General features: G+C 37.2%; 1 protein-coding gene across 1 annotated transcript in view; it reads left to right on the forward strand.

Moving 5' to 3' along the window:
- Nucleotides 1-25963, forward strand: part of zmp:0000000926 (uncharacterized) — an 86584-nt gene extending 60621 nt beyond the window's left edge. Inside the window, exons 2-3 of the mRNA XM_028811808.2 lie at nucleotides 16722-18299; nucleotides 22214-25963. Coding sequence (XP_028667641.2) covers nucleotides 16866-18299; nucleotides 22214-22576 — 1797 coding nt within the window. The 5' untranslated portion in view covers nucleotides 16722-16865 and the 3' untranslated portion in view covers nucleotides 22577-25963. The remainder of the gene's footprint in view (nucleotides 1-16721; nucleotides 18300-22213) is intronic.
- Nucleotides 25964-26332: the final 369 nt, after the last annotated feature.

Here is a 26332-nt window from a genome sequence, read left to right on the forward strand (position 1 = left end):
CAGAATGCAACTCTGTCATAGGAAACATTGATAAAGGTAGTGTTTCATATTGTCATATGTTTGATTTCATGCAGATAGTATGCGCATTTCTTCTTTTATGATCTGCAAGGTGAAAGAATCTATTATCTGAAAAAATGTCTGCAGTTTCTCTTGCAGCACCAAACCCTAGTCAGATGAGACATTTCAAGTTCATACTCAAAGAAGCAGAAATTCAATTTACCTTATTTTCCCAAACTTTGTTTACAGATCCTAAAAGTAAGTGGCTATTATGGTTAATACTGTATGTGAAGCTCCTCTGTTCCACAACCATAGTTGTCCTAATACAACTGCATGTTTCAGAGGTTAGTCGAGACATCAATTGCCAGATTGTTGGGGCAGTCACTGTACACTGAAGCAAATGCAACATGATTATCCTTGCTGAATGTTGCAGTATTTTTGAAATTAAAAGCTTTTGTTTTATATAACCAAGCTAAAAGAAAACATCCTGTTCGGGATAATTGAAAAAAAAAAAGTCAAATAAGCAACATTTAGATATTAATAATCATTTGATATATCTTATTGTAAAAGTTAATTTATGCTCTTTTCCAATTATATAGAAGTTACCATGCAAAAAGATATCTGCAGTTTGAACATCATCTGCCTATAATTAATTTAGCACTGGCAGAATGGCCTTTCTCTTAAGTTGAAAGAACACAAAATGTGTTTCACTCCTCTCAGCCCTCTCACTAAATATGTCAAAACGTGTCACCTAGAAGTGTTATGCAATGAAGATATTTGCAGAGGGTCACCAAACGAGGCTGTTTGCAGGTATAGTGTAGCATGAGGGGCAGGGTTTGAATTGACCGTGAGGGTCAAAATTTAGCAGAAACTGGAGGAACCAAGCTAAAAGTTTCAAAGCAACACGTAGAAAAAGCAGTAGAAAGATACAAATGCACCCTTACCTACACAAACCTACACACAGTGGCCAGAACCTTGTCTGTATCTCAGCTTCAGTCTCTTAGCTAATTTTACAAGGAGAAATGAAAAAAGGAGAACTGCACACCTACCTCAAAAACACTGAAGCGACCTTCTATCTTCACACTATAACTGTAGCATAAAAGCAACAAATCTTGCCAACACTGTATACCGATATGTAAAGATTTGGGTAAAAATCCACAACAGTTTTCCTTTTAAGCACATTATATCCAGTGATATGATAATGCAAAAACTATTCCAGTGCAAACAATCTTTTAAAAGAAAAACAAAAGTAAAAATACAGGCTTCAAGTTCCCCTGAAGCAACATCGTGAGACAGGGGTTTTTCTTTTCAGGATTTTTTTTACAGTGACATACATTTGTGCTCTCATTTTCTTAATAAATATTCAACTTCCTCCTACCACTACTCACCTTGTTCATTCACCACATTTCAGAGTACTGAATTCATTTTTATCAATCCTGTATTTGCTTGTAGAATTCTAAAAAAATAAAACTCAAAATGAAGCCACATGGACAACACAAACATGTCAGGCCACCTAAAGGGGTGAAATACATAAAGAATTTGTATTTTTTCACCTCTAGACTAATTAGGTGTTGAAATTTGCACTGTAATGTTAGCAGAAACAAAGCAGGCCAGGTCTGGTATCTCTCAAGCATGTGAAGGATTTGATGCATGCATTTTTGAGTAACAAAATCATTAAAAGGCCATCATGATAAGATGCCTCAATAACAAAAAAAAAGTAAAAAAAAAAAAATAATAAAAACAAGACCACAGTCTCACAAGGCTCAAGCGTTTCCGAAGTCACTCTGGATTTGAGTCAGCTCCTGACAGCTCGGGGATAGCGTGGGCTGGGTTTGGTTTTACCCGCTGTATTTCATTGTCTTTGTAGCGTGCTGAAGCCAACTCTCTTTTTATTCCAGTCTACCTTGGCCACAGTGCCCTTTCTAAGTGACTAATTATGAGGGGGTGGCAGCAACCGACCTAGAACTGAGCTGAAGTAGCACTGACGTGCTTCGGGTAGCGCTGCGATAGTTTGTTATTGCTTCACAGCACTCAAGTTAAAATTGCTTTAGGACTGTAGACTCATTTGAACTTTTTAACCAGTGAAGCTGCTGCAAGTTTAGTGTCATCTGCATGTAGTCGCTTTTTGGTTTGGTTTTTTTTTTTGCATGTATGTTTTTCATTTTGGCTGGAGATATAATTGGAAAAATTAATCTGGATTCCTGGATTTGTTGGAGATTGGGACAGTCAAACAGCAAAGAAATATGTGAGGAACAGGTTAGTCATCCCGTACGTCTAATAGCTTTTAATATGCTTTTCTAAGAATGTGTAACAGATGAAGTGAGCTCAGTCAAGGGATGTCATTACTTATCATTAAAATTTCCAAAAATAAATAAATAAATTAAACACATGTATGTTAATCTGAGTGATTTTAGTTTTTATTTTTATTTGTTTGGTTCATGACGGTGTAATGGTTAATGCTGCTGGTTTACAATTTAAAAATGTTAGGTTCAATTCCCAGCTTAGTGAGTGTTGGTGTAGGTTCACCACATGCCAATATGTGCATGTCCTCTGTTATTTAGTTTTCCTTTCATAGCCCAAGAACATGCAGAATATGCTGACTGGTGACTCTAGGCGATGAGCATGGGTGGGTGAATGAGCATGACCTACAGAGGATTGTTTCCTGTCTTGCACTCTGTACTAATGGGATCGCTGCTGTAACTCTGTACTGATATATCCATCCATTATCCAACCCACTATATCCTAAATACAGGGTCACGGTGGTCTACTGGAAGCAATCCCAGCCAACACAGGGCACAAGGCAGGAAACAAACCCCGGGCAGAGCGCCAGCCCACCGTAGGGCACACACACCCACACACCAAGCACACACTAGGGACAATTTAGGATCGCCAATGCACCTAACCTGCATGTCTCATGTGGATACATAATGTTTTTGTCTAGCAGCCAAGAAACAAACAAAGGGGGAAGTGCAGGACAGTAAAAGTATCATTGCTGACTAAGTCCGCATACTGGTGAGACCACCTGAATGAATATGTTTGACAGACTGTCATTTTTTTCACACTTATTTCTGCATGTCATGAAGTCTCTTGAATGTTTTGTTACACTGTTCATTCAAGCTTTGCTACACTCTCCCACATTAAACGTTGTCTTTCATGGGGAAGGTGTCGTGGGCATTCAGCTGCTAGCATCAATCCTTCACATAGGTCACAGCTCCAGATGATAAGAAGTTTCTTCTTGAGTACACTTGAAGCAATCAATCATGTATTAAAGTGGGAGGGCATGTGGTGGTAAGAGCTGAAATGTGGATTATGTGAGTTCACTACACTACACACCCAGTGCTTGTACTTTATAGAGAAAGAGATTGAAGAGGTGTTAGCAAGTGAAAGGTTACTGCTATGCAGCAAAACCTACCGAGCAAACCTCATCATCTTTAAAGTGACTTGCTCATGCCCACAGAGTGTCAGCAGCAGGATTTGAACCCACAACCACCAAGGTTTGAAGTCTAAAGCCTTAGCCAGTGGGTCACGCGTGCCTAAAATGTTTTACTTTGGTTGATCTGAAGGACTAAGTAATTTTGAAAATACCAGAAATCAGCTTTTCAGCCAACCATCCATTTCCAGGTCTGTCCTGTCTTTTACTTAGTCTGTAGTTATTATCTGTGCCACCAGTGGGCGATAATTCATATAATATTGTACACCTCATCAGGCTTTAATACTTGGAAAGGACAAATTGAAAATTCAGTGTAGGATCTAATTAATTTCTAAATCTAAAAAGTACCGTGCTGGTTTTCATAAATGTGAGCTCTCTACCTACCTACACGTTTGTAATAGCAATGAAAGTTTAAAAAAAGAAAATAAATTGTTTCACTTGGACTATTTTTCTGCTTTAGGTTTTCCGTTTATCTGAAATTTGCTATTTGTAGCCAAGTGTTTCCTTTCCAGAATACTGTATAACAATTAGACATATAGCAATATTATATAAAGTCAAACAGACTCATAAAGGACAGAACAAGCATTCTGCAATCCTAACAGCAAAAGAATAAGTCACTAAGCATACTATTGTTGAGCAAATCAAATCATTTCACATTTTGTCACATACAAATTATACATACAGTTCAATATGTAGTGAAATACTTTGTTGCTCATCTCCAATGACTGTGTCTTTAAGAAGAATATAAAGGGACATGGATAATACATGACTTTATGAAATTGAAAGATAATTACAGGAATTATAAGTACATGATAAATACCTAAAGTAACTTAATACCTTAATGTTAGAGAGTTAACAATAGGGCATCATGCATTTCTAGAAACTCTGCTTATTCAAGATGAGGATGGGCTATGGGGAAAACCTCCTCCTCTTGTCTCTCTGAAGTGGACTTTAGGCAGCAGTAGTATTTACCTGACCACAGGACAGAAAACAGGCCAATGTTGGGATGGCTGGTGTCACAGATAATTTTCTTTGCCTTGGTCTGATATAACTTGGTATAGATGTCCCGGACGTTTGAGAGTTCACACTCAGTCTTGCTCTCCTTACTGTGTGCCTTTTCCAAACAAGGCAGTGATACTTCCTGCCAGAATGCTTTTGACAATGGATGTAAAAACACGTTCTTTAAGTATCTGGGTGGGCAGCCTAAAATCCCTGATGCATCTGAGGTGTTAAAGATACTGCGGTGTCTTCTTCGCCAAGTTGCCGATGTGCTTGGATCAGGTCAGGTCCTCCATGATGTGGCCACCAAGGTATCTGAAACTGTCTACTCTCTCCACCTAAGTGCTGTTAATACTGAGGGGGTGGTAGTGCCTCTTCTGTTTTCTCCCAAAGTCTACATTGCTGCTGTTCCAACACCAGTGTAGGAGACTCTCCACTTCATCCAGGTAAGCCTGATCATTGTTGTTAGATATCAGGCCTACCACAGTTGCATTATTAACAAACAATGAAACGATGTTAGAGTCATGTGCAGCCGTGCAGTCGTTTGTGTAAAGGGAGGTGATGCAAAAGTGCAGCAGTGATGAATAGTGGTCAGTCGGCACAGGTCAAGCAATTCTTGAAGTGTGTGACTCAAAGGTAAAACTTTATTTATTGATGTTATCATATTAGAATACAACACTACCAAGGTGAGAAATTTGTGTATAAGATGATCAGAATTACAGGCCTGCATGGACTAAATCAAACTTTCAACACACACCTACCTTCTTTCATACAAACAGCACCATCCTGCTGGTACTTCTTATCCTTTACAGTTAGCATATTATATTGTACAGTATTTCAACTATGTTCACAGTGCCAGGCTTGTATGATCATGTGATAACACAAACAGGCAAAACAGCTTCTAAAAGCACATTTTTAAAAATGTTTAACTGGGTTACATAACAGTGATTACACAGAAGAAAATTAGTTTCTTTTGCATCCATCTCCTCAGCGTTAATGGGAGCTACACCTACAGAGCATATTGCACATAATCTGTGAAAGTGCTATAATTTTTAATCTCAGCGTGTACAATTCCTTTATTCCATTCTGAATGCAAAATCCTTTAACAGCTTATTTATTCATTATGCATCTGTTTGACGTGCAGTGAAAATTATATTCTTTGAAATGTGCTAAGAAAATGTAATTGTGGCCTACATACTATATATTGTGTAAAGCCAAACCAGGATGACATTACCCAATGCAAAAGTGTAGGAAAATATATGAGAACTCCAGACTATTTGAAGAAATGACAGGACCTGCACTGTTAATACTGCAGCAATGACAATCATTGTATTAATTCCCCATTGATATATGTAGCATTTATTACTAGTTAATGCATATGTACTCTAAATGTATGCTGTATATATTGTGCATTATTTAGTAGGTCTGATAGCATTGTTCAAAATCAGGTTAGAAGAGGCTGAACGTAATGTAACTCACATTTGAGAGTTCAGAAAAAAAAACCCAGATATGGAAAATTCATAAATAATTTTAGCCCCTTATTCTTCAGAATACATATTGTCACACATGTGCGACTAGGAAGATGTTGTATGGACCAAGCAAAGGTAATTCCACACCAGGCCAGGGGGTGGCGGGGTGCACTAAACTTTCTCCTGTTATCTCTGCAGACCAGCTGCGGGAAAACCTGTCTGATTTAGAACAGAAGACATCACTTCCGGTCCCGGCACCCAGAGAAATATCACTTCCGGTTCCGGCGCCTAGAAGATTATCACTTCCGGCATCTACTCTGACTAATAAAGAACATCACTTCCGGTTCCCTTATATCACTTCCTGTCCTATCCCTTAAAACCACCATCTTGACAAACCATCGACAGTTCTGTTTTGGACTCGGTATAGAGAACATCTCTGTATTTCAAAGACTCTTTTGCAGCCAGGAATAATATACGGGTGGCTGCCCCAAGCCTTTTTTAAGTGTGTCGAGTCTTTGTTTTGTTCTGACTTCTGTTCTCTCCAGGAGGTCACCATCCTGTAAAATGAATAGACACGACACACTTAAAAAAGGTTTGGGGCAGCCACCCGTATATTATTCCTGACTGCAAAAGAGTCTTTGAAATACAGAGATGCTCTCTATACCGAGTCCAAAACAGAACTGTCGATGGTTTGTCAAGATGGTGGTTTTAAGGGATAGGACAGGAAGTGATGTAAGGGAACCGGAAGTGATGTTCTTCATTAGTCAGAGTAGATGCCGGAAGTGATAATCTTCTAGGCGCCGGAACCAGAAGTGATATTTTTCTGGGTGCCGGAACCGGAAGTGATGTCTTCTGTTCTAAATCAGACAGGTTTTCCCGCGGCTGGTCTGCAGAGATAACAGGAGAAAGTTTAGTGCACCCCGCCACCCCCTGGCCTGGCGTGGAATTACCTTTGCTTGGTCCATACAACATCTTCCTATTCGCACTTGTGTGACAATATAAAAAAGTATTCCATGTCTCTACCAATAAAAATATATTGAAGTTATTCTACTATTTCTGGAAATCCTAAAAAGATTACAATATGCAAGCTTTTGAGGCAACTCAGGCCCCTTCTTCTTGCCTGAAGAAGGGGCCTGAGTTGCCTCAGAAGCTTGCATATTGTAATCTTTTTAGTTAGCCAATAAAAGGTGTCATTTTGCTTGACTTTTCACTACATTCATAATGGCTAACGCGGTACAATACCCTAGTACTATGGAAATCCTAAATAAACAATTTCATGTTTTCACACCTGGTCCATGTGCTGACAAGTAGAACCAACTAAGTCCCTGAAAGAGATTAAACATCAGGATATAAATGTATCTTAGAACACCTACATCAGTTCAGTTTATTGTTATATAATGGACTTCACCAAAAACAGACTCAGGGCAATTACAGAGATTAAAAAATATTATACATTAATAGAAAAAATTAAGCATGTGCATAACATTTATACAGTATATACTCACTGAGAAAATTATAAGGATCAATGGTAGGTCCTATTTTTGCTCTCAAAACAGCCTTAAGTTTTCATGGCATGGATTTCAGAAGATTCCTTTGAGATAGGTTTGTGCTGATATGACTGCATCATGCAATTTCTGCAGATGTGTCACCTGCACGTTAATGCTGAGAATCACCTACCACATCCCAAGGATGTTCTATTGAGTTCATATCCAATGACAGGAAATGCCACTGAAGAACACGGAATGCATTGTAATGTTCATGAAATCAGTTTGAGATGACATTTGTTTTATGATGTGATGCATTACCATGCAGGACATAGCCATTACAAGAGGAGTAAATTCAGGCCATAAAGAGATGCACATGGTTAGCAACAATACTCAGATAGGCCCTGGCAATAAAACAATGACTGATTGGTATTAATGGGCCCAAATTATACCAAGAAAACATTCCTCACACCATTACACCACCACCAGCCTGGACTGTTGACACAAAACAGGCTGGGTGAATAGATTAATGCTGTTAGAGCCAGATTCTTATACTACCCTACCATCTGTGTGCCTCCAGAGAAAATTAGATCAATCAAAACAGGCTACTTTTTCCAGTACTCGACTGTCCGGCTTTGATGTGCCTGTGCCCACTGCAGCCTCAACTGTCTGTACATGGGTAAGAGGAGTGGAAATGACGTAGTCTTCTGCTGTTGCTGCCCATCCGGCTCAGTCTGAGATGCTGTGCATTCCGAGATGCTTTTCTGTTCACCCCAGCTGTAAGGAGTGGTTATCTGAGTTACTGTAGAATTTCTGTCTGCTCAAACCATTCTGGCTATTTTCCTCTGACCACCATTTGCAAAACTGCCACTCGCTGAATGTTTGTTTGTTTTCGCACCATACTGAGTAAACTTTAGAGGTCTGTCGTGTATGAAAATCCCAGGAGATCAACAGTTGCAGATATACTCAAATTAGCCTGTCTGGCACTAACAATCATGCCATGGTGATCATCATTGAGATCACAATTTTCTCCCATTCCAGGGCCTCATATATAAACGTTGGGTATGCATAAAAAGGTTAACTATACCCATTTCCATGCTCACATCAAGATGTTTAAAAGCTAAACTTGCCGTAAAGCCATGCACATTTTCATAGCAGCCTCAGACCATGCAAGTGCATGTTTCTGCTCAAAACAATGCTGCTGTTTCTGTGTGGTCTACCTTTCTTTTCTAGATTTGCATCCATAACACAGGCTTTATCAACTACAACTAAATTATCGCATATCGTTTACAAACTTAATTTACTTGATTGTAATCATTCTATAACCATGGTGCACAGAATGGCCAAAATGTTCCAACTACCATGGCTGCTTTAGCGCTGTTAGAAGAGAGCACCACGTATTTAGAGATCATTCTAATTTCCTGTCTATGATGATGAATGGCTTTTAGATCGATTTAGATTTCCAAGAGCTACTAGAGCTGTGTGCTGTTAGAATACTAGGATCTATAGCTAATATTTTTATGAAGAAATGTATTAAGGTATGTATATTACATTTTACAAATAAAACTTTATTTAAATAATTGTATGCTGTTAATAATTAAATATTTGGGGCACAGCGAAGCAGCAGAAGTGCTGCTGTTTTGCAGTAAGGGGGTCATGTCCCAGGTGCCCCCTATTTGGAGTTTAGATGTTTTCCAGGTGGGTTTTCCCCACATGCTTTGTTTTTTTTTTCCAGAGGATTGGAAGATAGGGGATTTGGCAATGCTAAATTAACTAGTGTATATGTGTGCTTATATTCACCATGCAATGAGCTTGCGCCCACTCCACAGTTTGTTCTTGCCTCACACTCTATGCTTGCTACAACTGGCAGAACCCTGGATGGAATAATTAAACATGTAGTGAAGATTTTTCAATGTTCCTTAAAAGTTTCAAAGAATCGGCATTCTAAGCTTACAGCTGGTTTTACATTTATTACAGATGCTTATTGTGTGGCGACTAGTTACATGGGAAAAGAAAACGGAAGGACAGGAATTGGGGGTTTGACAGAGACAGTACTGCTGTAATAGCTTATTCCATTCAGGGTCGCGCCTATCCTAGCCAACCTCATGCTGAGGCAGGAACAATTCCTGAATGGGGCACCAGCTAATTGTTACCATTGCACCACCATGCCTCCACATGTTTAATACATGCTTTAATGCATTTCATCATGAAAACTATATCAATTACACATCTTAGTATGCTAAAACGGTCTGAGAGCTGTAATATCATGAATGTAATGTATTCTGTATGGTGATTAGTGCCTGCACGCTCTTGTCGGTGTAAGAGAAAGCCCGTTTAAGAAGCACATTAACAGCTGGGTTGGGGAAAACTTAGAATACGAAGCATTTAATGTGCTACTTTAGTTACAACAGGGTGTGAGAAACTAGTATCGTACCATGTTTAAGTTCTCCCGCGGATAAGTCAGGGCTTTATTTTACTGTATAATTTCCGGCATTTTATAATGTCGGTCGTATAAGTCAAATGCGGAAACTCACGCTATTGGTCCAAGAGATTATGATATGCTAACGCCCACCTAAGAGAGTAGCCACAAAGCACACTGCCTTTTTTTCTATGTATTGTGCCTACGTGACAACATGGTAATACCTGAACTATTCTGAAGCGACGGTAGCACTGTTTTGTGTTTTTTGTATCACACACCCTGATACACCTTTATCCTAAGAGCATCCCTTATCTACAATGGAGCATTCGATCAGACACTGGCTTTAAATTAAAAGACGTTGAAGTGGCAAAAGAAATTGGTATCTGCAGGGAGCACTGAAGTTGGTTGACCTTGGGTATTTCTTTCTATCGTTTGAAAAAATCTGCTGCAAGCACAGATACAAATCTCACAGGGCTGACGAACAAAAAGGAATATGGTTTATGAAGTAATTATGTACGAGACATATGGTCAAGATAATCTGAGAAATAAAATGAAAATTGCATAAGCATGAGATAGACGGCAAACTGCTTCCACTGAATGGTTTGCATCTCCACAAGAGTTAAGTTAGGTCTTTGAGATTCTGCTCAGTGGTGTTTTATCATGTATTGCTCCCAAGTATATTATCCCTCTATTATATGCTGCTGGTCAATTAAAATTGTAACTTATAGTGGTATTGCTATGGCAGATTACTTATGATATATGGCTTACATGATTAGAAGTACAATTTGGTCACACATGAGGAATGCACAATATCAGTATGTGTATTTGTGGAATGGAGTACAAAGTAGCCTCTATAGGCAAAGTTAATCTGTGGCAACCTGCAACAGTCTGGGTGAGCTCCAGCTGACACACTGTCCTTAAACCCAGAATGATCAATAGTCATGAACAGGATGAACCAGTACAGCGAATATACAAACAAGCAACAGATGATGAGATATTCCTCAAAAACAGAGTGCTTAAAACAAAGAACAGTGCAGGTGTTTCACACCCTCTCACCAGCTCCGCCTCTTCAGCTGTAAAGCCAATGAAAACGTCACCCTTTGTCCTTCTCCCTGTTCATTTCTCATCTGACTGGAGCGGCCCAACACACCTTTCATGATCTGCCTTTCCTACTCCAAGCAATCTCTTTCCATTTCATTTCCTTTCTTTTCACTCTCGTTTTTCAGCTCCCCATTGCACTCGACCCACCTCCCTTTTATTCTTCATGCCCCTCTCAGCTGTCACCCTCAGATTGCGGTGCTGCTTTCATTGCCTAATTATTAAACAAAGCTGACACTTGCACTCTCCACACATTATAGCAGGGAGTGCTGCCACTAAAGAAGGATTAAGCAGTTAAAACCACTACCATTGCTTCTGTACTATTTTTCTGCTTAAAAACTCTCAATGCTACAGACCCCTCTCATGACAGAACTGCTGGTGGTCTCCGGCACGTCATTCAGTTTCTGACTATGTCTCAGATGTGCCCAATGCGAGACAAATCCAGAGAACATGATGGCCAGGGAATTAATGGCATATGATGGTCATCCTTGACCTCTAAGATTTTTTATGCCACATTTGGTCAAGCATTTTCCTGTTGGAATATGGCACCAAGGAACCTCTGGAGATAGGGTACTGCCTCAGCCTTCCACACTCCTGTGTTTTATCACTGTCTGTTCAAGGTACCGGCAATGAATTTGCCCGTATGGTTCTGTAGAATGCACATATCCAGGTGTATTGCCTTCATACACAGATCCATCCATCACAGTGCAGTAAACTGAACTAAGACTCGTTCATGCCGTTAATGTAGTCTCAAGAAGCCCATTTTCAAGTGTCAAGGGTAAGTAAAGCAATGAGCTGTGATCGAGAAGGCCCCGCTGCTGCAAATGGTGTCGAACAGTTTGTGCGGACACCTGTTGACATGTGACAGACCCAAACTGTTGGGCTTGGGTCTTTGATATAGCACTTTGGTCCATCACTGCCACACACACGAGATTTCTGTCCTCCTGTTAGTTTGCGCGTTGTGGCACTCCAGAACCCTCACCTTGGTGGGTCTGATGCTCCCCTAACCACCAATGTCACACTCTCATCACTGTGCTTGCATTTCATCCAAAACAAGCACTGATGTCCTTGCAGGATAATTCACCTTCCCGCATTACCATAATTTTCCCTTGTTGAAAGACTGAGAGCTGGACTTATGTCTATCGTCCTCTTCACCATGATATGTTCGATCCCCAAGAGTACTCCAACCACCAGGCAGTCAATGAGATTCTCTTTGCAAGTGCCTTTGATTCCTAACTGTGGGGAAGTCCAGGAGGTGTAACTCGTACATATCAGTTGTATATGTGCTGCACTTGTAATCATTTTTAGACTCTACCATGACTTATCCATCCTGTAAGTTTTGGACCAATATGACATATTTTTCCCCACTGGTGCAATTTTAATGACCAGCAAAGCATGTCTCACTAATATAAGTGAGTATATACTTTTCCAGATTTTACTAGTCTTTTAGTCTTTATGGAAGTGCGGTTATCAGGTATATTGACAAGCACGCATGCAAACACACAAATAATGAAAACAGTGCTACCTAAATATGCACTGTTCTTCTCAGTTAAAATCCATTTATAGGTTTATCTGTATTATATCCATTACTCATTTTGTGTACATGTATGCCTGTGTATCCAGAAAGACAGACGCACACACGCAAAGGCATTGTGCTTGCCCCAGATGTACTGTGTGACCCTGACCACTAACATGCCTGTGCTTCAGGTGTTAGAAAGAAAAAAATTGGACCAAGTATCAGAACTTTCACAGGTTCTTCAGACTGTGTTCACTAAAGAAAGGCACAACATAAAACAAGGGCTGTTTGTTATTGTATCAGTTAGCATTGATTTGGATATAATGGGTCAAATTAACACAATCACATAGTTTAAGTTTATGGCTATCTGCCAATGATAGCCTAGCATCAGACTGAGGGCCGGGTCCACCTTATGCCCAGTACCATCAGGGTAGTGCCCCGGGTTCCTGAGAGTTTTTTGAAGCTACTCTTCCTGTTATTAAGCAAATGGACAAATCTGAATTGCATAATTATAGTGAAGCAATATGGGAAAAAAAGATATTTTTAGCTTAAAGATTTCTGCTTTCGGTTGTTCACCATTTCATCCTACCCGGTTTTCCATACTTAGTCACTCTTGTCACCATGGAAACTGTTAGCATCCTAAATCTAGCTGAATAATCCAGTGTTTATCACAGAATGATTATACGTAATTTTGTGGTTCACAGCCACAAAATGTTGCACAGAAATGCATTTCTTAAGCTGAAAAAAAAATTACCACAACTTGTAAATGGAAAAAAAACAGCCCAAGCTCAAGCTTAAAAGGTTTATTAGAATGAAACTTTTGTTTAAAGTTTAAAAATGGAAATTTGTCTTTTACCCTCCATCAGGCTCAGACTGCAATAAAGACACAACCCTTAATATAAAGAATATCTAAATGATTAATAAACATACCTTGTTCGAAGTCTCTTTCAGGAATTACTGCTGATACATTTTTTTGCATGAGACAAACTTAGGTAATCAGCTTGTCCCCCCTCACCCCTCAATTTGTTACTTTGATGTCACTCAAGATTTGTAAAATTTTAAAATTCTAACAAATAAAACATTATTTCACAACAAACTAAATCAATAAAATACATCCCAATGTGAGTTTCCAGAAGCCCATAACATTCCATAATACAGTATATATTTCAAGAATGTATACTTAGTTTGTCTTATTTTCTGTAATTGTGAAGAGTCATATTCCTTCATCATATCAGTTATTATTAAATGCTTATTTTTTTGTAATGCAAGGTAAGAAAGCAAAAAAATAACATTTTATTTATACGGTACAAGTACTCCCCAACACAGCCATTGATTGATCCATCCATATTTTTTCTGAACGTTCTTTTTGCATTACACTGTCTTGGGGCACAGAAACAGTGACTGCAATGTAGAAGTTATGTCAATGTCAATGTCAATTTATTTATATAGCACATTTAAAACAACATAGTAATGCTGTGGCCAAAGTGCTTTCCAATAATAGAATAAAAGAAAAACAAAATAACATAAAACAAATAGAAATAAAATATATGAACATAAAATAACATACATAATAAATAGAAGTAATGTTATATACATAAAAAATAAAAGTAATGTTATATAATCACAAAGAGGGAACCATCAGTATTACTGAAGGTCATGGAATGCAAGTGAATAGAAATGAGTCTTTAGTCTTATTTTGAACAGTTGAATTGTAGACGACTCCTTTATATGATGAGGTAAAGAGTTCCACAGGCGAGGAGCAGCAGCTGCAAAAGCCCTGTCCCCCTTAGTTTTACACTTGGTACGAGGGACAACCAGAGACAGATGACTAGAAGATCTAAGCACTCTGGATGGCTGGTGTAAAACACACAGTTCAGATAAATAGGCAGGAGCACGCCCATGTAAAGATATAAAAACAAGTAGTAAGATTTTAAAATCAATTCGAAAACTGACAGGCAGCCAGTGTAAAGAAGCTAAAATAGGAGAAACAGAGTCATACTTTCTTGCCCCAACCAGAAAGCGAGCGGCAGCATTTTGGACCAACTGTAACCTGCGTATTCCGGCAAGGAATAAAGCACTCAAAAACTGTAGAAAAAAAAGACCATTTCGTGTGAATTTTAACATTGGTTTTAATTTGCACGTTCAAGCCGTTACTGAAACAAAGAGCGTACAGTATCATCATCGCCAGAGTAAGGGTCTTAGTGCAGCTGTAACATAGAAGTGTTTTTTGTCTGTTGCCAAGTTCTAAGTTCTTTAGCAGCATCTAGGTGGTTTGGTTTGGAAAAAACTATATATCAATAAGTGCAATAACATTTTCTAGCAGTCTAATGTTAAAATATAGAGATAAACCCCAATGGGGGTATGCTGACTACTCTTATTATCTTATACAAATATCTTATACAAACTGAGCAAAAGAAGATTAAGAGGTGACATGACTGAAGTGTTTAAAATTATAAAGGAAATTAGTCCAGTGGATCAAGACTGTTATTTTAAAATGATTTCAATAAGAACATGGGGACACAGTTGGAAACTTGTTAAGGGTAAATTTCGCACAAACATTAGGGAGTTTTTCTTTACACAAAGACTGATAGACACTTGGAATAAGCTACCAAGTAGTGTGGTAGACAGTAAGACTTTAGGGGCTTTCAAAACTCGACTTGATGTTATTTTGGAAGAAATAAGTGGATAGTACTGGCGAGCTTAGTTGGGCTGAATGGCCTGTTCTCATCTAGAGTGTTCTAATGTTCTAATCATTTACATAAAATATTCTAATAAATTGTCTCTATTTCTCTGTCACCAGAATACTGCAGTAAAATTTTTATTAAATTAAAGATTGTTCTGTGTGATTTTCAGGTCTATTTTGTTTAAAAGTATGAATTTTGTTTCTACAGTATATTTGTATATTTTAAAGAGTCTAAACTATTAAATAGATTTTTAAGTGTAGATGAATTAAAGTTTAATTTCTAAAATATATATGTACTGTACAGCAAAAGCAAATGTTAAACTAACAAACATTTAAATGATACATTAAGCGGACATTCTACATACTGATTATATTTGCTGCACACTACAAGTTCACAATATCTGACTTGATGATGCTGTCCAAGAGTTGTAATGAGATAAACCACCAGCTCACAGCAAGTACTGTACTTACAAAAGAAAAAAACACGTCCATGGATTGTTTAACTTAGTATTTAGAATTTGAAATGGATGACATTTGTCAATTTATTCATAATTGAAACTTACACGTAGTACTAACCTAAGTACCTTTACAGCAGATGTGAAATTTGACATATTTTACAAATAAATAAGTAATAAGACACTGCACAGCCAATATGTGACATCATTATTAAAAAAAAAGGAAAACTGATTATGAAAACTAACACTTTGTCATTGTTGTCAACTGAAATTTTAACAGGTTTTTCTAACCCACATGCTGTTATAAGAATAAATGTTTGTTTCACTGTAAAGGAAGTAACACAATGCCTTCTAGAAAAACATCAGGCTCATATTGCATATGGAAAATACACTTTTGCACAGTAGAGATTTTTGCTCTCACACTACACAGTTTACAGCATGCTAGTAATTTTTATCCCCACCATTTTTTCCACTTAAACTATACTTCCACTTCTAAGTCAACCTGTACAGGAATGTGGATTGATTGTGTTTCAGTCCAGGCAGATGTTTCCAGATGTTACATAGAAATACAAACCTTGGTTTTGGAGTTGTTGTGAGAGAATCTCTAGACACAAGTAATGCAATAAAAAAACAGAGAGAGAGAGGAGAGAAAGAATCACATTTTAGGTCTTTCTTGATATGCAATGGATAACATGCTAGTTTGCATTCAGGACTTGAATGCTTGGAATGATGGAATTCCAAAGACCAATAATGTGGATTTTGACACAGGGGACAGAATGTCAGTCCAGCAGAGGGACAGCAAAGCTACTGTACAAAATTACATTCCCATGTCTCAGATGAAGCAATTAGGTCATATTCTGAAAAGGTGCAGTGGCTAAATTTACATCCGAGTTACTTAAGAGCCACTTACTAGCATTTTATCCCATCTCCGCCATAATTTGAATGTGTATTTTGCAAATGTTTCAGTTAAAGCAAACTTACATTTTACTTAAATGTTGAAACTTTTGGCAAAAGGTTTCTTATCCTATTTTGCCTTGCTCACATGGTGCCACAGGCACCATTTTGGTTATGTAACATCTCCAATGTGATTTTCCTGCCTAAACATCTTGTTTGAACATGGCAACTTTTCAAGGATTTATTCTAATAACTTTTTTTATTATTATTAATGCAGGTAAGAAATCAAAAGGTGCCTTGGATGCCTATACTCATCAGTGATGTTCGCTAAACATTTGTCAGCTCTGAAACCTGTGTTCATTCAGGAGGCCCATGTGACTTAAGTCTCACCTCTGAGGAGTACAAACCTGCTGCAAGCCAAATGAGTTCATCTCAGGATCGCAGCCAAGGATGTTTACCTCCCAAAAAGAGAGAATTCCAGGCACTGAAGCAGGACTCCTTCCAAGAGTTCAAGCAACCCTCACCAAAGCATGTGAGGCCCGAGGCAAAGCAAGCACAGCACAGAGGTCCGAGTCAGGAAGTAACAATTGGTTCAATGCACTACAGAAACCCACTTGCTCAAAAGCTTTCCTTTGAGACAATTCCTGAAGTACCCCAAGTACTTGCTGGCATCAAGACAGGAGATACTGCTGGCCTACGGACTTCACTGAGGAACCAGTATACTGGGGTTGATAATACCTCATCTACTTTTATCCACCCTAGACTACCTGTAAAAAATGTACCGAAACACAGTAGTGGACAACAGCACCTATATTCTGTGAGGAGCCAAAAGTTAAGTTATGAAACAAGAGAACTCTGGTCTTTGCCACCAACAAAGAAACATGAATTCACTGGCCCTCCTTCCTCGGCTGTTTTTCATCAACCTCAGAAAATATCAAACTCAAGTGCTCACATTCCTCATAAACAGGAATACCAGTCATACGAAGGTGCTAATGGACATAATCGCTTGGGTGATGGATACATGGTCTTTGCAGGTCGATCAGTCAGGCCAGCATCTCAGTACTCTGAAAAGCTGACCTCAGTCTTTAATGACAGTGCTCAAGGAGATGTCAGAAATGGCAAAAGAAAGGCCTTCAGGGATGTAAGATCTTTCCCAGACATTTCTTCCAAACCCAAAAGGGCAGCAGAAGAGACACAACATTCCTTGCCACATTCACAAGACCAAGAATTATTTAACAAGATCCAGACCACTGGATCCTCAGAGAATGAAAGCACACCAAGTTCAAATACATGTGCAAATATGTACTACAGGGTTCCAACGTCATTGCAGTTCTTTAACAATTCACTCCCCTCAGTAGCATATCCACTCTACAACCATCCAATTCTAACTGTTCCCATGTACAGCCAGCAAGAAAGACATGCCCAGACAGTCCGAACATCATGCCTAAGCAGTGTTTCCAGCACAGATCCACTCTCAAGGATATACTCTCCCCTCTGTGTCCACCAGGACTTTTCTACGATGTTTCCAAATGATTATCAATCTTCATCTGCTGTATCAACATATAGGCAATCTACAACCACATGTTCTCTTTCTAAAACTACTCCATCTACCACTTCAGCCTCTCAGAATGTAAAATCCCTAGACATCCTACCTCATTTCACAAAAGGTTCACTCATAGAATTAAGCACAGGTCAGCTGAAGAAAGTAGAGGACATGAGCATGAATGATTTTCTGCAGTGTGCAAATATCAGTCCTGAATTTCAACTCAGCTACTGTAAGGTGCAGCGGATCAGAGAGAGCCAAAACCTGGGTTTTGCTCAGCTACAGGTTGTGCTCGCCAAGTACAAGACTCAGGTGTGTGCTAACTCAGAAAAGAACACTTTGAAGTGAATCAGCAAGAAATCAGAAACCCAAAGTCACAAATGTGACCTCCAGACCATCATGTAGGGAAAAAAAATGTAAAAACCAACATGTGTTTAGTGTAATTATAGCAAGTTATATGTAAAATTGGATTTCAGAGAATAGTAAATAAATTGAGTTGCACTAAAAATTGAGTTTAAAAACATAGAATATTGCATTTCCCTACCTGTGTATTATACATACTAAAATTGACTTTTAATGCAGTGGTTATCACCGCAGCCTCCCAGTTCTAGAGCTTTGGGTTGAACCTGTACAGTTTCTCTATGTTTACATGTGTTTACTCTGGTTCCTGCCCATCTCATAAAGATGAGCTCTTCAGATTAACTGGCAGATCTAAAAAGGTCCATTATGTTTAGTGTAGGAGCTTATCTTTTGATGGTCTATAAATGTATCCAATGAAGACTATTACTTTTCATCTAGCTCCCCATAATTAGTGTTTCTATTACAGGTTTTTAAAAAAATAATTGATAGATGAACTTTGTGTATGTAATGTCTTTAAAGACTATTTATCGTTGTCTTAGATTAAAAAATTAGCATAAGTATAGTGTGAAGTAAATATTTTTAGTCAACAGTAGAAGCTTGAAAACTGAACACTAATGGGTGAAAATGGTATAAACCAAACAAAGCAAAAATCAATTAAAAACTGTCAGGTAACTACATATAATTAGTACTCATTCTATATCCGATGGCTTGGCCTTTACCTGCCAATCTAGCTGCTATTCTAGGTGTACAAGTCCCTGTCAGCTTTACAAGAGGTGTAATTTACATCTCTGTTAACAAAGCTGACCCAACCTTTTTCATTTTTCTTTGGATTTGACGAGAAAGAAGATGGACCATGCTGACTAGCGGCTATCTTCCCCCAGCAGTTTAGCACAGTTTTCACTTTTCCAGTTAGTTCTAAACATAACTTTTAACATAACATCTGGTAGAATATACTAAAAGAAAGCATTGTAGTCGTGCTGAGAAAGTTCAAATATTGTTTTGCCTAGCACTTTAAACACTATTTTTGCTTTTTCTGCTTTGCCTTTCTTCTTGATGTATGCATATCTGGCAGGAAGTGAACACTAATAAAGGTTCCTTAGAGGAGTAATACCATACCTTATCAGCAAAACTATGACCATACCAGAAGCTGAACTTTAATTATCCTGAAATTTTGCAAATTTAATCTTTTTTCCCCCCCAAAGACACACTCAGTCTGTTTTCCCCAGCACTTTACAGTTTCTTTTGCCATGACACATCCCCAAAACATAATGTAGCCATTACCTGCTGTGAACTGTTCAATGTGCTGTTCAGAGTTTAAGTCCCAGTTTTTTCACATCAGACCAAAAAAATTACCTGTATCACTTAAAACTCTTTTTAAAAACTCCAAATAGGATATGAGATTTACTGCTCCTCACACCATATATAATACATAGTTTACAGAGTGGTTTGGAACACAAGCATCTTTGCTGTTCAGCAATAAAATGCCATTTCATTAAAAACGTCACCCTACTGTGCACCCCAGCCAGAAGCCGGATTCCACTCTTACTGTTGATCCATGCCCTTTGACAAATTACTGGGTTGCTCAAAATTTGCAACTGTACAGTTTTTTGCTTTTTCTTCATACAAGGGTTGGAGCATTTATTCTGAAAGGATGAAGCTTTGACTATCCCCCTTCAGAAGCAATTAAAGTACAGTGGTTGAGTGACTTTATTCACCTCTGATTATTTAACTCTGCCAAAGCAACTTAAGCAGGTGACTTATTTCACCAAACATGGTATTGACTTTGAGGTTTCGTTTCTGCATAAAAATAAGAAGTCTTAACATGTTTATAGTATGCTTCCTTATGGAGTCAATTAAAATGTGACAGAATCAAAAAGGCATTGCGTACATTTACATGTGACTTCATCTCTATGTTATTTAAGGTAATTTCCAAGAATATACTGTAAATCACAGGTGTTGAACTCCAGTCCTGGAGGGCCGCAGTAGCTGCAGGTTTTCATTCTAACTTTCTTCTTCATTAGGGACCTGATTTTTTTCTGCTAATTAACTTCTTTTGCCTTAGTTTTAATTAAATTGACTCAGGCCCCTTAGTCGTCTCTTTTTCCTTAATTAGCAGCCAAACAATAATGAGACACAAAACGATGCGCCACTTGACCAGCTCCCCTGTGCCCATAACACAGTATCTGAAAATTAAGAAAGGTGAAGTTCTCAGTAAGGCTGACCTGTCAGGTCACAATTTTGATGGTGTTCTTAGAAAAAACAGAAAAATCAACAGTTTTGGAAATGTCTGCTGTGGCAGAATGAGAGCAGCAACAAGCCATGGAATTAAATAATGAGTTTAATTAACAGCGAGAATCGGCTTATCATTAAGAAAGTGATTGGAGTTTGAAATTCCAGCTTATCTGGTCATCTGTCGGCTCGTTTCACATCTCATTTCTGTTTGGCTATCATTTCATGAAGAAAGGAATACATTCAGAGGACTGAATCCTTAAAAACAGGGCTATTAAAATGAAGGGAAAAGGTGTTAATTAGCAGTGAAAACTGATTACTGATTAGGAAAAGGGTCAGAATGAAAACCTGCAGCCACTGCGGCCCTCCAGGCCTGGAGTTCGACACCCCTGCTGTAAATAGTTTAAAGTACAAACTGTGGATAGAAAAGCTACATTCATAGAGTCATCCGAAAATACATTACTAACTTTATAAAGATGCTTAAATCCTACACCTCTCTCATTAATTAAAAAACTAATATCTAGTATTCAGATAAACAATCTTTGAAGCCAACAATCTAGAAAAAAGCAAACAAATACTCACAATTAAACAGATGATCATATGAACAAGGGCAGTTAGTATGAGTTCATAAAAGGGAAGCAAAGCCCAAGGTCCACGTCACTGAACTGTGTCATGATATTCTATACATAACCATTCCCCTATAAGGGACCCTATGTCAGGTCAAACGATGTATTAAAGTAATACAAATGATAGTTATAGATATCCACATTGTCCAATGATTTAATTTGCACTTTAAAGATACTCCTGCCCTAATAATTATCTGATACAATGCATGTCTTTTTTTAAACTTGTCCTGAGAGATTTAGCATTAGCCATAACCACCCCTATAACCCTTAGCAGTCTTGAAACAGCAGTTTGATTAGATTAGAATTTGTCCCCAAGTTAGCAGTTTCACATAATTATAAAATCCATGGCATATATTTTGTGATGCACCTTCTGCATGCATTCTAGCATCTGTTGTGGTTTACAAGGGACCCATCAGCAAAAAAATGAGAAATAAGAACCTCTTCGTGGATGGGATAACTGTTCAGACATAAAGTAACTGTTTTTTTCCCCAACTTAAGAAATAAAAATCTGCATCTCAGAAAGACCAGAATTATAATTCTGATAGTACTTAACTATCACAAGATGGCAGCAGAAGGATGTAAAAAAGAAAGACAAAGCAAAATGTTTGACAGGAGACCATTATAAACATAAAAAACAATGTAAAATCTTGAATCTGTTACTTTTTGATTGAAGATTGATTTTCCTTAATGATCATTTTAAATGTGTTGTTAGAAATTAGCATTACAAAACAACAAACCACCTGATTTATGGAGATCCTATAATTACTAGAGAAGAGAGACCCCGACACTAGGGAAGGGCTTAAGCAAATTGATAAAGATGTCCAACAGGTTTAATTTTTAACAATGTTACAAATATAATTGAAAATAATTGAGAAGTATCTCAAAAAAATTTTTTTTCAAACACCATAGATGATTAGATTGTTATAAAATTTCTACAAAGAAATCTGCCACATAAAACGACATTACTTAATAATTACTACTATAATATGCTCATTTATTTTTATCACACAGGAACTGCTTGAGGTTCTGCTTGAATACCCATTCTTTGTCTGCAACCGGGGATGGTCTTCATGCTGTCCAGAAAAAACTACACAGATCTATGGCCTTCCTTGCCACCAGCTTACCGTGGGAGACATCTGCCTTGCACTGACCCCACTGGCCACTCCACACAGCCATAAAGTTGATGAAAAGTGGATCATACCATCAAGCCAACCTAGAGAAGAACTACCACAGGAAAAGTCACTGGATTCTAATAGTTTGCCAAATGGCGCAGTACCTACACTGAGAAATGCTCAGACTACTTTTACTTCAAGAAGGCGACATCGGTCTGCTCCAGATATTAGCAACAGCTACTCAGAGATGAAGGACCTTTAGATACAGAACTAAATGACAAAACCTCAGTGGAATGAATTTGGGGAGTGCCACTGGAAAATCCTTCCACATTGGTTACTAAATTTCAGCAAAACTGGAATGCAAGTTGCTTCTCAGTCCAAAGGTTATTGTTAAGACTGTAAAGGAATGAACAAATAAGGACCACTTTAAAAAAAATACCCATATGTACTGTAAAATTACTCAGTGAAGTATCTGTATACTTTCCTTCCTTTGTGCTGTTCTAGTTGTGGTTAAGACAATATTACTATTTTCCTATTTTTACTGCTTTTGGAATTCGATAAAATTAAGTGGTACATTGGAAATTGGCTCAGATCTACCTGCAGTAAGTACACAAAAGTGTATGGTTAAATGTTTAGTATTTTGATGTAAGCGGACCTTCTGCAGAAATTGATCTTAGACCCTAACAACATCTTGTCTACCCTTCATTACCTGTACAAGTTAAGAAGGGCATTTCTGGCACCTTTTCCTCTTCATTAACTGCTTTGATGAGGAACTAACTAAACATTTTTCATATTTGGCCATTTTGCCAATATATTCAAGATGAGCAATCTTATTAAAGTGTATCTATTGCAGGCAATGTTTTGACTTGCCATTGATAAGACCTCATCAGTCAGTCATAGATGAGAGATTATTCATTTTGTTTAACAATAAAGCATACTGTAGCTGGTCACTCTAGCAATCTATAGATAACACTGAAGATCACATTTCCATGTGTTCATGAATGTTAAAAAATACAAGTATTTCTTTGACAGGTTATACTTTCTAAAAGAAGCCAAGATAAGAACTAAGACAGTTTCACTAGAATAGTCCTGTTTGAAGGATAACTTCAGTATTAACACAAAAAAAATGACCAGCTACTTTAAACTGTAAGGGGAAAAATGAAGAATTTCAAATATAAACCTATGTGTACTATTTTTTAAAAACTTTAAGCGACAGAATTTTCAAAATCTTCTGGAAAAATAAATTGCATTTGGACAGCATAAAAATGCACTTAATGCACATATGTAAGATTAACTCATTTTGGTAAAAGGCTAGTTGCAATATAATAATTTTATTTGGAGTTGTTTTAAGAATTTATTTTCTGCTACCTGCAAAAGGAATCTAATTATGTTCCCTTACATTGTATTGTTTAGCTAAAAAAAGAAAGATATAATTTTTAATCAATCACTTGTTGAAATTCTGAAAACAAGGTTTGTGCGCAATAAGCTTTGACAATCAGACTCTTATGCAAAATCGGCTATCTTCCAATTCACATTAATTTACAGAAATAACTGTAATAATGTTGCATTTTAACTTACTGGATGTTTAGAACTTATCAATGTATTAATTTGCAAATCTGCAGTTCACAGCAGAAAACTATATTGGCACTTTGATATGCATTTGCACAAGTAAAATATTATTCCATATAGTATTTTCAACATAATGAACTCGTAATTGTAGAAACTCTACATACTGTACAATACTACTGTATCCTCCCAAATATGAAGCACAATTTTTTTAAACAGAAATTTGCCATATGAATTTATCAATGCAAAGTATTTTGCTATAAAATTAAAAGATTCTATTTTCTCAGTATCTCAGATTTCACTGCAGGAATATAAAGTCTTAAATGATTTGGTCATAAATATGACATCCACCTTCATCTCCTGAAACAAAAACAAAGGTGGCATGGTAGTGTTGTGTTTTATCCTGCTCAAGAGACCTTGGTTCGATTCCCAGCCTTGCCACATCTTCAGTTGAACCTGCACCATCATCCCATGGATTTTCCTCCAGCTACCCCATTTTCGTCATCTCTTCTGTTCCGATTACAATAATTGGTAAACCTGCAGTTCAGGAAATGTGCCCTGCAGTTAAATGGGACAAGAATCAGGCTTGTTTCCAGCCTGGTGAATGACCGCTGCTAAGAAGGGCTATGTAACTTTACAGAGGCAAATATTTCAACATTTTATTGTGCTGTTTCTATAAAACATTAAAGTTACAGTAAGCAAAATGCCTCATTATCTTTAATTAAAATACTTTAAAATAATTGCTTTGAATACCATTGATCTACAAAAAAGTACATTAAAAAACAAATTTGAAATTGTACATACTATAGCTTCCAAAAGTAATCTATAGCTCTTCTTTTCTGTTTCTGCAAAATTGCAAATACCCATTTAAATCCTGAATGCTGTAGCGCATAGTAAAATGTCAGGAAAAATAGAATAAAAATGTATTCAGAACCGTAAACTGAATTATTACTAGACATTCTCACCGGCTGAAAATACAGTCAAAATATTTGGTTCTAATACCAAATTCAGCCCATGAACTTCTGCTCTTTTATAACAAATATATAAAGTGGCACATATCAAGTGTTATGACTGTTTTCATTATAGCAACAAAATGTTTAACTATGCATAGACCTGAGTGTTTAGGAATGCAATGTACAGTGTATATATGCAGACAAAAACAACAAGAGGAGACTAACAAAAGTCTTGAGAACAGCTATTCAGATCCAAGCAAACCAAACTGTGAATGTTTGTGATCAATGTCAATGGCTTTAAAATGTCATAACTGACATTGCCCACAATATCCCAAATATGTCTTGACTTCAATAAAATACTTCACCAGATCTTTTTTAGTAATGAAAAACTCATCAGGCTTGACAGTCAACAAGAAAATGTGTCATGAGAGTAAGAAAAATGTGATTATTTTTCTCCTGCCATACTTATTTATTACAAAGCAGGTTTTTGTCAGGAGTTGCAAAAATGTAACCATTTTTGAAACTTACCTGAAAAATGGTAGTGGTTAGAAAATTCTTGACTAATACACCACCTAATAAATACAGTATTTGCAAATTGTGCACAACTGCCATCTCCTACTGAGAAAACATCAATCATGTCTTACCACATTTGCTATAATTAGTATAAATAAACATTTAACAAGGATTTACCGAAAGCACACATATACTTGTAGAGGAAATAGAAATACATAACATTCATACATGCAAGGAACTTTTTAGATTAAAAAGAAATGTAAAATACCTGTCACTTTAAAAATTTCTTAAACTATTAAGATCCATTTTTTATGGAGTACTGAACTTGACATATCTGTAACAATTTGTCCAACAGTGGGTCCAACTGCAATGCAAAGCTCTGAGATATAGTGTTTATTACGTGGGGTGTATCTGATGAGGGGATAATGTAAATATTTTTAGTATTCAGTTTAAAGATTGTCTATTTTTAAACCTGCAAAAATGACCTGTAAAAGCCTACAAATAAAAACTACTTTATAGATTTTTTTTTTTAAAAAAAGTGTTCAGTGTTTCTGTTTTATTAAAACTGGCTAATATGCTTTCCATATTCCTACAATATTTGACCAAAACACTGGCTTCACACTCACACGTGTTTTGTCAGCACCACATAAAATTTTTAAAAAAAGAAAGAAAACAATATGAATAAACAGTAAAGCAATAAAATGATGTTAAAAAGTACAATAATTTTCGATTAGGACTAGTACATAACATTAACACAATAGTTTAATCAATAGTTAACTCTCCTCTAATACACAATAAAGATTTCTTTTATTAAGGTAGCCAAGGATTAGCCTGAAGAACTTTGTTACTTAAGTAACTAACAATATACTTTAACAACTGAAAACAAAAGCTGACCATTTTTTACAAAGTCATTACAAGCATCCCAATTACTTTCCTGACATAAAATAATGCATTCTGCTCTTTTTTTCCCTTGTGTCTCACCCTCT

The sequence above is a fragment of the Erpetoichthys calabaricus genome, chromosome 10 (assembly GCF_900747795.2).
Source record: "Erpetoichthys calabaricus chromosome 10, fErpCal1.3, whole genome shotgun sequence".
In the NCBI taxonomy this organism is placed as follows: domain Eukaryota; kingdom Metazoa; phylum Chordata; class Cladistia; order Polypteriformes; family Polypteridae; genus Erpetoichthys; species Erpetoichthys calabaricus.